Source organism: Canis aureus, chromosome 19 (genome assembly GCF_053574225.1).
Source record: "Canis aureus isolate CA01 chromosome 19, VMU_Caureus_v.1.0, whole genome shotgun sequence".
Taxonomy (NCBI): Eukaryota; Metazoa; Chordata; class Mammalia; order Carnivora; family Canidae; genus Canis; species Canis aureus.
Window position 1 is genome coordinate 38,122,432 of NC_135629.1, and position 10,013 is coordinate 38,132,444.

Sequence of the window (10,013 nt, forward strand, 5' to 3'; positions counted from 1 at the left end):
CGCTAGAAACTTCTAAAACATAGGTAACCTCACCTCCCCTTATTGTCAGCTCTCCTGAGTTCAAAGGTTGGGACCTCAGAGAGACAGGAGGTCATAAATCGGAGTGTGGAGGCAAAGTTATGCTCTCTGGGCAGCCTGTACCTCCTTCATGCTGCAAGGTGAGGCCAAGCTGCCTCCTGAGAGGCGACTTCAGCTTTCATGGTGTGCCGAGCTCTGCAGTCAGGATGGGGCTGCAGAAATGGCTGAGGAAATGTCTTCCCTGAAAGACCTTCAGACTGGATGAAGGTGTCTGAATAGCTCCTTATAACATTGTGTAATCATTCTGACATTGAGGCGTTAACAAAGCCCTGTGAGGACCCTGAAACAGCCTGTTTGACTCCTGGGGGCACCCTGGAGGGAGTTTTGAAAGCTGAATAGAGGAGCAGGACAGAGGGTAAACCCATAACTTCTCTATATGTCCCTGAGATCTGGCGCGGGGCCCATCCTGTCATAAGAGCCTGGCAAATGTTAGATGAATGACAAATAGCAGTACAGGAAGAAGCAGCCACTCAGCAGTCATGGCCACATGGGGTGACATCTGGGTTATGTGAAACACATCATAGCCATAGCAGCATGTGTCCCATAGGGTAGGATGAAATGACATGAAAAGAGGTACCAGCTCTGGGCAAGGTGCTTTGTGATTGAGGTGTACCTATATAGGCGGTAGATAGGGAGCCAGAAAGAAAGTTTAATCAGGGATCCACCCAGGGAGTGGTCCAGGAAGAGGTGGTACAGCCATCTTGCCCCTGAGAAAGAATGAGCTCATGTTCCCCTGCACAGATACCCCGTCCCTGTCCTTCCCTGATGCTCAGAGGTCTGCAGAGCCAGGCAAGTGGTGCAGCAGGTCGGCAGTATGAGTCTTTGCCCTGGATGCCCTTGCTCCACAGCTGAGTCATTCCAGGGGATCAGAAAAGTGCAGGGCTCCCATGTGTCTTCACAGGTTGCAGAGTTGGTTCATAGCAGCTGCTCTGAAATCTGCCTGCCTCGTGTATGCTCTACAGGTGTTTTCTTTTCCTTTCGAAAGAAACTCTTCAGTTTGCTTTTGCTGTCTGTAGGGCAACCTCAAGGACCTGTATCACCCTGTGTCCAGATGGGGTTCTTTGCCAGGATGACTTAGGGTGTGGCTCGTTGCTGAGTCTCTTCTAACTGGGGTTCCATCGCAGCTGGAGGTTGGATGGAGAAGCGGGGAGCACTACAGAGGGGCGGGTATGTCAACTTGGTGCTGGCTTCAGTAGCCCGTGAATATCCTGGGAGTGAGTGATGTCTGGGTGGTCTCACTCTGTAAAGTGGCCTCCCCTTCACCCTCTCCTAAAGAAACCTGAGGCTCTGAGACCTTCTAGAGGCATTAGCACCCTGTTGCCGGGGTGGAGGGGGGGCAGAGGAAGAAGGCCCCACTGGGGGTGACTCAGGCCATGTCTCTCCACCACCCCAGATCCTGATCTCAGCCGATGACGAGATGGAGGAGTCCGATGTGGAGGAGGACCTGCGCAGACTGACCCCTCTGAAGCCTGCGAAGAAAAAGAAACACCGTTTTGGGCTGCCCGTATGACACACTCCTGTGTCGGGGTCAGGTTTGGGGGCCCAGCCAGCTGCTGGGTCAGCACGTGGCGGCTCCGCAGTGTCCTTCCTTCCCTCCCTCTCTGCCCCTCCTCTTCTACCTCCACCCCTCTTGCTGTCTCTGCCCACTCCCAGCGCTGTGACTTGACGGACGGGGCCGCGGTAGTCCTTGCAGGGAGGTCCCAACTCAGTTGGGACAATACAAACAGAACAAAAAAACACTGACCAAATATGCAAGCGAGGCGTTTTGTTTGTCTGTCATTGTCCCAAACAGTGTTGCAAGGGACACAGAGGCCCCGTCCCGTGTCTGGCTGGGTGACATTGAGGAGGAAAACCGAACGCACACGCAGACCGGGTAGAGCCTTCCCCTCAGGCTCTGGGAGCGTGAAGATGTAACACATTTTGGGCTAAAAGTCACTCATTGACCAAGTTGGAACCGCAATGCTTTCTTACTCAAAATGGCTTTGTAACTACTGATTTCTAAAGCCGGTTTTATGAGCTGTCACAGTGTTAATGTTTTTTGAGTATGTGTTTATTTCCTATGGGACTAATGGGCAAAACATAGATTTTTAAGTCTTCCGTATGCTGTTGACTTTTATATTTTTAAGTTATATTTTCATACTATTGTATTTAAGAACTCTTTTTAATCCCCAAAGAAATGGGTCTGTCTGCCTTCTATGGGATGTGAACTGGCGGGAAGAAAAAGTCGGGAGTTTTTTATTTGGAATATTTTTAGGTAACCTGTGATAAGATGAGGGAAATGGTCCCAACAGGAAGGGAGATAAGCCCTTACCTGAAAGGAACAAACCCAGTGGCTCTGTAAAGGTCAGGCCTGAGCAGTAGGCAGCTGGTCCGAAGGCCAATCCTTAGGGCCCTGGTGCAAGTGGGACAGGAAGCACTCTGTCCAGACGCTTGGATTTTCTGCTGGCAGGTTAAAGGTCTTAGACATGCCCAAGAAAAGAGCCTAGAGCTCTGTGTCCAGAGAAACTGAGACCGTGAATCTACCCCTATGTGTTCCCTGACCCTCTTCAGTCTCCAGATCTGAAGTTTAGAATTCAGTCTGAGCCTCCTTGGCTCTTGGCACAAAGTGGAGCCTTCTGGACTAGCTGCCAGACCAGCACCGGACACCTCCTCTCAGGCTGCCCCCTGTCTGCCGGCTTAGTGTTGTCCCCCTGTTATACATAGCAGTCTGAGAACCACCTGCCTGGCCTGGTGGTCCTGTCTCTTGTATCCTCCAAAGCTGCAGGGCAGCTGGATATGGGACGGGTCAAGGCGAGAGCTCGCTGTCTGCATCCACAGGCAGGGAAGATGCTTCTAAGCCTGGGCCCCCTCCCCAGGGAGAGGCACTCACTCCTCTGCATGGCCACAGGCCCCTGTAGCTTTGGGAGTCTGCTGACCACAGTGGAGTGGGTTGGCCTGGGCACTCACCCTGCTGTGGAAGTGGAGCAGCCAGTGTTTTATCATGGCCCAGAGGCAGCCACAGAAGTTAAGGAACAGAAAACTACACCACTAAGGTGCAAGCTAGAAGTGAGACAGGTGCAGGGAGGCCACCAGGCCCAGAACCTTCCTTTTAGACCTGTATACAAAGGTGCTGCCCTTAAGTAGATTGGGTCTGAATTGTGGCATGAGAGTCAAGTTGTTAAGCTCTGGATCTGTCTTCCCTCTCACAATCCCACCTGGCCATGGGCAGGGGCGGGGAGCCTTCTCAGCCCATCTTCCCCTAGCAGTCCAGAACCAGAGGGCTGAAAGGAGCTGGGCCCTGTTGCTACCCTGGATGGTTACTCTGCCCTCATGGGCGTCTGCGGCAGGAGGGAAGACTACGTGCAAGACCGGAGGCCATGACCACTTCTGCCCTCATTTCTGGTCTTCACCCCTCCTGTCCTCTAGCCTTGGTGAGATGTCTCCCCTGAGAATCGGTGCTGGGGAAGACCAGAACTGACGTGCCTGCTCCGTGTTAGCCCCTTGTGGCAGCACTGGCTCTCCCTACTTTTCCTTCCTATTTCATTATTTTTTATGAACCACCTGTGCCCACCACTATTTCCTGCACCTTCCTAAGCTCAGAATCAGAGCTGTGCTTCCAGTCTTGAGCTCAAGGCACAGCGGATCAGGGAACCACAGACCCTGGAAGGTGGAAGGTGGGGGTTACATAGGTCCCAAACAATCTACTCATCCCAAGGCCTGTCCCAGGGCCTACTGGCCAGTGGGTTTGGGGAACGAAGTGGTGGCTAGTGAGGGGTGGTTTTTCCCTGTATCCTGAGTTTCAATAAGGGCTTTAGTCTCTGAGCCACATAGAGCTGGCTGACCAGGAGACGAGTATCTAATTATAGAGGACCCTGTGGTGTTTAGGACTGGACAGCGTGGCCTCACCGGTTAGGCCTTCCCTACCCTTCCTGTGTGTGTGTGTGTGTGTGTGTGCACGCGCACATGTTCCACTTGCCCATGTACCTACACACATGCACAGAGTTTGTATTCCCTGGAATGTTTCCTGCAGTCACTGGGGGTTTTCTGTGGTGCACAATTGTCCCAAGAGACCATATGCAGAGGGTCATGGTCAGAACTTCCTCCCGAGCTGTCCTCCTCCCCTGGGATGAGTCTCCTCACCACCTGCCCCTAGGTGCCTTATGAGGTACAGCTCTTTACCCAAGCCACATGGCAAGTGGCACAGTGCTTGAGAAACCATGGGACACCAACTGGATGTTGTGTGCTGTCCATCTGATCTGTCCAGATGTGGACCTTGGCCAAGCCACCCATGGCGGAAGCTTGTAAGTCATGAACAAGTTTCCTGTACCTAATGGAACTAACCTGATGAGGTATAACCATCATGTCTGAATGGAAGGACTCATTGGCCTTATTTCCTTTTGCTGCAGTGGGATGTTGACAATGGCAAGCGGGGATGTTGGTGAGATCTTGGGCGGCAGTGGCTTTTTGGTCTGCTCAGAAGACCTTTGAGGTGAAGGTCTGGCCCCTCAGTTAACCCTCAGGCACGCTGGTGGCCTCCTGCCTCAAGCTTTAACTCATGCCACTTCCTGGCAACTGAGAGTCCTAGGCAAATGGTGACCTGTCATGCCTTTAAAGGGAAAACCTATAAAGGTTCAATTCCTAGGCAACTAGTCCTTAGCCCGCAGCTCAGAGTCCCCAACGGAAGGCTGCCCAGGAGCCCACTCTGCCCTCCAGATAGTAACTTACTGGCTTTTTTGCAGCCAGGGATAGACAGCTCTGAGAACTTCTCATTGGCGAAAGCAGCCACCTTATTGGATGTAGGGCTGGCTTTTAGAAGTTGCACACACTTCTGACCAGGAGTGGCGAGCTTTCTGTTTTACCCTGTGAAACACTGGCAGCTGTGAAGGGCAAGGGACTTCCAGTCCAACAGTTGTCAGCACCCTGAGCTCCGGGGTGGGTGGGTGGGTTGATCTTACTTGATTTCTCTTTCCATGATGATTATTAGAACTCAGAACTGTGTGAGCAAACAATGGCCTATTTCCACTGCCCTTCCGGTGGGGGTGTTTCATCAGTGGTGTTAAGATTCACAGAAACGCATTTTTGAAATGAAAGAGAAGAGACTGTGTACTTACATTGTAAAATGGTTTACAATAAAGTTTCACATCTTAATACAGCTTTTTTTTAAAAAAAAAAAAAAAAAAAGAAAGAAAAGAAAGCTTCACTTGTGGTTCTTAGTTGTGTGTTGTCTGGAGTTGAAACAGCTTCGTGGAGTCAAGAAAATTTCCCCATTTCCCCAGTGAGTTAGAAGATTCTCCCCAGGGGAGCCTGAGTGGCTCAGTCAGTTAAGCGTTTCCTTTGGCTCTCAGCTCCGTGCTCCTCAGCCATGGTGGGTTCTCAACCTTTCTCTGGGGTCTGCCCCAGGGCCCTTCCTGCAACACCCCTCCCCACCCCCACTCCCTACCACACCCCTGCACTTTCAGCAGCTGCAGGGGTGATTGATTACCTCAAAGTGCTTGACCAGTTGCTTGGGTTGGACTTTAAGGTACATCTCGTACTTTCCCTTGCGCCTCTTCAGCAACTCCTCATAGGTCAGCTCAAAGGTGACCTTGCTGCCCGCAGCCACGTTGACGGAGACTGTGAATTTCTCCAGCTTCCTCCCAGAGGCCCTGGAGGGGATACCACACTGCCCTGCAGACTGTGCGAGCCTGCCCTTCCTGGGCCTTCGGCTCAGATCCAGCCCCTAGGAGAATCCCTCCCCACTCCGAGCCTTGCCTGCCTCCACTCCTAAGTGGGACAGTGCTGTAAGCATTACAGACACATTTTGCTACAACCATGAAATATTCTGAGTGACCATGACAGTGGCTGTCGCCGTCTGCATCTCTGAGAGCCCTTGAGCCCCTGCATTCTTCGCAAGGCCGAGGGGGCACCGCGCTTACTTGACCAGGCCGGCTGTCTTGCCCTGGGACACAGCCTTCTCATACTGCTTCTTGGCGACTTCCTTCTCCTTGACATTCCCGGGGTAGGTCACACCGTCGATGGTCCTGCAAGGAAGGAGAGTAGACTTGGGGGCTGATGCTGAGCCAGACCACTCCCACCCCGCCCCTCTGGCCTGGAGCCAGCAGCCATGGCGACACCCACAAGGTGAAGTTGGTGATGAAGGCCGTCTTAGGCAGCTCCACGTCAAAGGACACCTCCTTGGCGGTGTCTGCGCGGTTGACAGCCCTGGTGGTGACGACATTGTGAGCAAAACGGGAGGTCACCTTGCAGCTGATCTTGGTGCTGTAGACCTCGATGCCATTGCTGACCTGCAGGAGAGGACAGTGCTCGACCAGCCTCTGGGAAAGCAGCCCCTACACCTGGCTGCTCTCCTTCTGGGTGCCCCTTGCAGAGTCCAGGGCCTCTGCCTGGTGAGTGGCCCTTTCAGTTTCCTCGGTCTTCCCATTCAGTTGGCCACCCTGGTTCTGGAAGACTCTGGCCTTTCTGAGCGCCTCTTTCCCCATCAGAGACCAGGGGCTTCTTGGAGGGCAGGACCCTCTCAGCTGGCCTTAGAGCTCAGCACCCAGAAGCCACTCAGGGAGGGGTTTTGCACCATGAGAAGGAACTTCATGCTGGATGGTATTGCACATGTTGGTGCCAAGATGAGGGGAGGGGGACAAGGAGAGGGAGGGGCCCTGCTCTGCCTCCTTAACTCTGGATGTGTTTCTGTGCAGCTAGCTGTAGCCAGGGGAAGTCTTCTAAAAATCCAGTCTGACTGTCCATTTCCCACTTAAACCCTCTTGTGCTCCCCATCACCCTCTGGACAGTCATCCTCAGGGCTCCAAGGTCCTCCAGACAGGTCCTGCCTCTCTGATCAGCTGTGTGCCAGCTGCACCACATCTCTGGCCGGGGAGCACCTGCCCTAGCTCTTCGGCTCACCTCCACTTTGAAAGCAATCACATTCACACACACTCCGGCTCTCCTCCTCTGCTTTGGTAATTGCTTGATTCTGTCCCCAAACTGGCACTTATTTCCTGTGCCAAGGAGAATGTGTGGGGAGGGCCTTCAAGTCCCCAACACCTCCTCTCCGGTGGGGGCAGTGGACTGAGGAAAGGTCTAGGGAGCATCTGCGTGGAGCAGGATATAAAGATGCTTCACGAGGATGTGTGTCCCCAGCCTGGTGCTCAGGGCCTGCTCCGAGCAAGTGCTAGGTATGTTTGTGAGACGAAGGGCTGGTGGAAGAACGGCCACGGGCCGCATCCAGAGAGGTCTGAGGGCATGTTCTTTCCCAGAGTTGGTGAGTCGCATGGGGGTCGGTCAGGGCAGGGCTGGGAGCTGTGTGCCAACTGGGAGGGCCCTTTCATTATGGCCCACCCCTTCTGCTATTGGGCAAGCAGCTCCATCCTGCACTGCCTCACCAGCCCCCATCCCTGGTGAAAGTTCTCACCCCTTCTGGGAGGATCCATTCTGCAAAAACAAAGACAAACACAGGAATCAGGCCAAGGCCAAGGCCACCATAGCCTGGGAGCAGGCTCTGGGCTGAGGCCAGGGTCCAGCAGATCCCCTATACACATACCCCTTGAGGGGCCTCTGGACATAGGACCCACCCAGAGCCACTTCAGATTAGGAAGGACTCCGAGTATATGGGGAAACTGAGGCCCAGATAGGGCAGGTCTCCAGGTGTCCCAGGAGAGTAGGGCTGGGAGAACCAAACTACCTCTGACCCTGCCCCCACACACCCTGACTCCCTCTGCCTTTCCCTGGGCCCCAAACCCCAGAACGCCCCCACCAACGGCTCAGCCTTTCTTGGAGTCGTCTGTCCTTGTCTCAGATGTGGACCTGCACAGCCCCTCAGCGAGGGGAGCTGTTTCTGGTGCATCACCAGTTGACAGGTGGGGAAATGCAGGTCACGGGAGATTTAAGAGCCCGACACCCAATGCTGTCCCCTGCAGCTCACTGCCTAGCCCTTGGTGACCTGTCATGCCTTTAAAGGGAAAACTTAGCCCTCTGCCTCCTCCTCTCCCCACATAGAGGACTGTCCATCCTGTCGCTTCTGCCAATGTGACACACTTAGAGGGTGAAGACGGGGCTACTTACCCCCAGTGGCCGGGAGGGGCTTCTCAGGAAGCCAGAGGCCGCCAAGCCAGAGAGCAGGGCCAAGATGAGGCAGGGCCACCATGCAGATGCCATCGCTGAGCACACAGGCCCGGCCTATGCTCCTTATATGGTGAGCCTGATGTTTTCCAACTGGGGTCAATGACCTGCAGTGTAGGACGGGAAGAGCGGAAGGCGGGGGGCTCCCCTGGGGAAGCTGGGGAGTGGGTGGAATAACAGGTCCTGGATCTGTCTGTACCAAGGGGGCCAATGGGTACTGTCAACAGTGTTGGGACATGGAGGCTCCCGGGGAAAGCAGATGCTGTGTACTGGCCACTGGGCCCTCAGCTCCCTGGGGGGCGGGGGTGCTCATAGGGTGTGGCGTCCTGCTGAAAGCCAAGGGCATCTCAGCACTATTGCCTGTTACCTGCACCACTGACATGGCCTGGGGTCTGGCCTCCTGGATGGAAGCCCTCCAGCCTTCTCCAGGCAGCCAGGGCACATAGCGGGCCTGTCGCCCCGAGGCTCAGATCTCCACAGCTGCACCCCTTGCTCACGACCCTCGTTGGGTCCTCGAGGCCCCAGGGGAACGACAAAGCCCAGGTCCTGCGCTCCAGCCCTCTCTGTGAGCTGGCTCCAGCTTGCTTTTCTGAACTCACTCTTTCCCCCTGGCACACCCCTTTGTCTGCACCTCGTGCCTCTCTTCCTGCCAGACCTGAGTCCAGCCTCCAGAAGCCTTCCTGTTTTGTCCCCTCTCTGACCCAGACAGCCCTGCTCCGGGCTCTCAGTTCCCGAGGGCCTGCTCCATCACTACCTTTCATTGAGACTTGCATGTTTGGGTCTGGCCGTCCATCCAGACTGAGCTCCCAGAGAGCCAGGCCGCATCGCATTCATCCCTGTGTTCCAAGGGCCTGGCCAGGGACTCAGTTGCCCTCACCTCCTGGACACTCCTTTCCCTAGAGTCTCCCTTGAGGCTGGAGCCCTGCCATCCCGGACAATGGCAGCGTCTGAGGCAGAGCCCAGCCTCTCCTGGGCCACCCCACGGCCCTGCCAGTCCCCAGACCTTCCACATGGCTGCCATGTGCCTGCCATACACATGGTCTTCTGAGCAAAGTGACCCGGTGATCCTCCCACGGAGCCACCACTGATTGGTGTGGATGGGGCTGCCTGAGCAGAGGGCAGCTAATTGATGGTGTCCTATGTCCTTGGCTAAAAAGCTCCACATCCAACTATGAGTTGGACAGAGAGAGTTGACTGCTGGGAGCAGAGAAAGGCTGAAAAGGCAGAAAGAAGACTCCATGAGGCAGCAGGAGCCATGAGGAAGAAGTGGATTAGTGGCGGGAAGTGGCTGGAGCCACAGAAGCAATGACAGAGAGTTGCCGAGTCAACGAGACAACGTTGGTCCAAATGAAGCAGACACTGAGGTGGCCACCACCCTTGTGGCAGACTGGCTGGGGTCCCGTGCTCCCCAGGCCTCTGGAATCCTTATACACCCCTGCTGCCGGCTGGCACCAAGCTCAGGACAGACAGGGACCGGACCCTGCAGCTCTTGGAGCTGGAGCACCCAGTCCTGCAGCCTGGTCCCGGGATTCCTGGCTCCTGGGAATCTCGTTTGTGCAGTCATTTTCAGCATCTGTGGTCACTGACCACTGGGTGATGGGGGGGGGCGGGGGGCGTTGGGTGTGTGTTTCTGGCAGGACTATTGTCCTCCCAACAGTTGTCCAGTAGCCCCTCGGAGCCCCGTGGCTGCCTGTGGAGCTTCCTTGGCCCTTTCCTCTACGTGCCTCCTCGTCCCCGATTACTTGGAGTTTGGTGGGAGACACAACTCTACCCAGGGCTTCTGCGGCTGCTCAACAGGCACTGGAGGGACAGCTGGGGACTCGGAGGGACCCAAGGTCACGTGCAGG

General features: G+C 55.1%; 2 protein-coding genes and 1 long non-coding RNA gene across 5 annotated transcripts in view; 1 reads left to right on the forward strand and 2 right to left on the reverse strand.

Annotated features, from left to right (window-relative positions):
• Positions 1-1,726, forward strand: part of STIMATE (STIM activating enhancer) — a 48,627-nt gene extending 46,901 nt beyond the window's left edge. Inside the window, exon 8 of the mRNA XM_077858584.1 lies at positions 1,472-1,726. Coding sequence (XP_077714710.1) covers positions 1,472-1,588 — 117 coding nt within the window. The 3' untranslated portion in view covers positions 1,589-1,726. The remainder of the gene's footprint in view (positions 1-1,471) is intronic.
• On the reverse strand, positions 708-5,020 carry LOC144289929 (uncharacterized). The gene is made up of 2 exons (XR_013357861.1): positions 4,783-5,020; positions 708-1,547 (listed from the first exon to the last, which is right to left on the reverse strand). It is a non-coding gene; the product is annotated as an uncharacterized LOC144289929 (long non-coding RNA).
• Positions 5,021-5,164: 144 nt separating this feature from the next.
• Positions 5,165-9,475, reverse strand: LOC144289927 (inter-alpha-trypsin inhibitor heavy chain H3-like). 3 transcript variants are annotated; one of them, XM_077858586.1, is made up of 5 exons: positions 8,921-9,475; positions 8,110-8,273; positions 6,175-6,341; positions 5,973-6,077; positions 5,165-5,702 (listed from the first exon to the last, which is right to left on the reverse strand). In XM_077858586.1, exons 2-5 carry the CDS (start codon positions 8,200-8,202, stop codon positions 5,513-5,515), a joined length of 555 nt encoding a protein of 184 aa, XP_077714712.1. In that variant the 5' UTR covers positions 8,203-8,273; positions 8,921-9,475; the 3' UTR covers positions 5,165-5,512. The 3 variants fall into 3 exon arrangements, with proteins under 3 accessions (XP_077714712.1, XP_077714711.1, XP_077714713.1); XM_077858585.1 differs by lacking the exon at positions 8,921-9,475 and adding an exon at positions 7,460-7,479 and having other exon boundaries at positions 8,110-8,391; XM_077858587.1 differs by lacking the exon at positions 8,921-9,475 and having other exon boundaries at positions 8,110-8,389.
• Between the last annotated feature and the right edge of the window lie 538 nt (positions 9,476-10,013).

What these genes read in the sequence shown, in the direction of transcription:
- LOC144289927 (XM_077858585.1), bottom strand. Translation starts at nt 8,191, where the DNA reads ATGGTGGCCCTGCCTCATCTTGGCCCTGCTCTCTGGCTTGGCGGCCTC. An exon ending in TTCATCACCAACTTCACCTT is followed by an intron (nt 6,078 to 6,174) that starts GTGGGTGTCGCC and finishes CCTTCCTTGCAG; the next exon opens with GACCATCGACGGTGTGACCT. An exon ending in AAGACAGCCGGCCTGGTCAA is followed by an intron (nt 5,703 to 5,972) that starts GTAAGCGCGGTG and finishes TATCCCCTCCAG; the next exon opens with GGCCTCTGGGAGGAAGCTGG.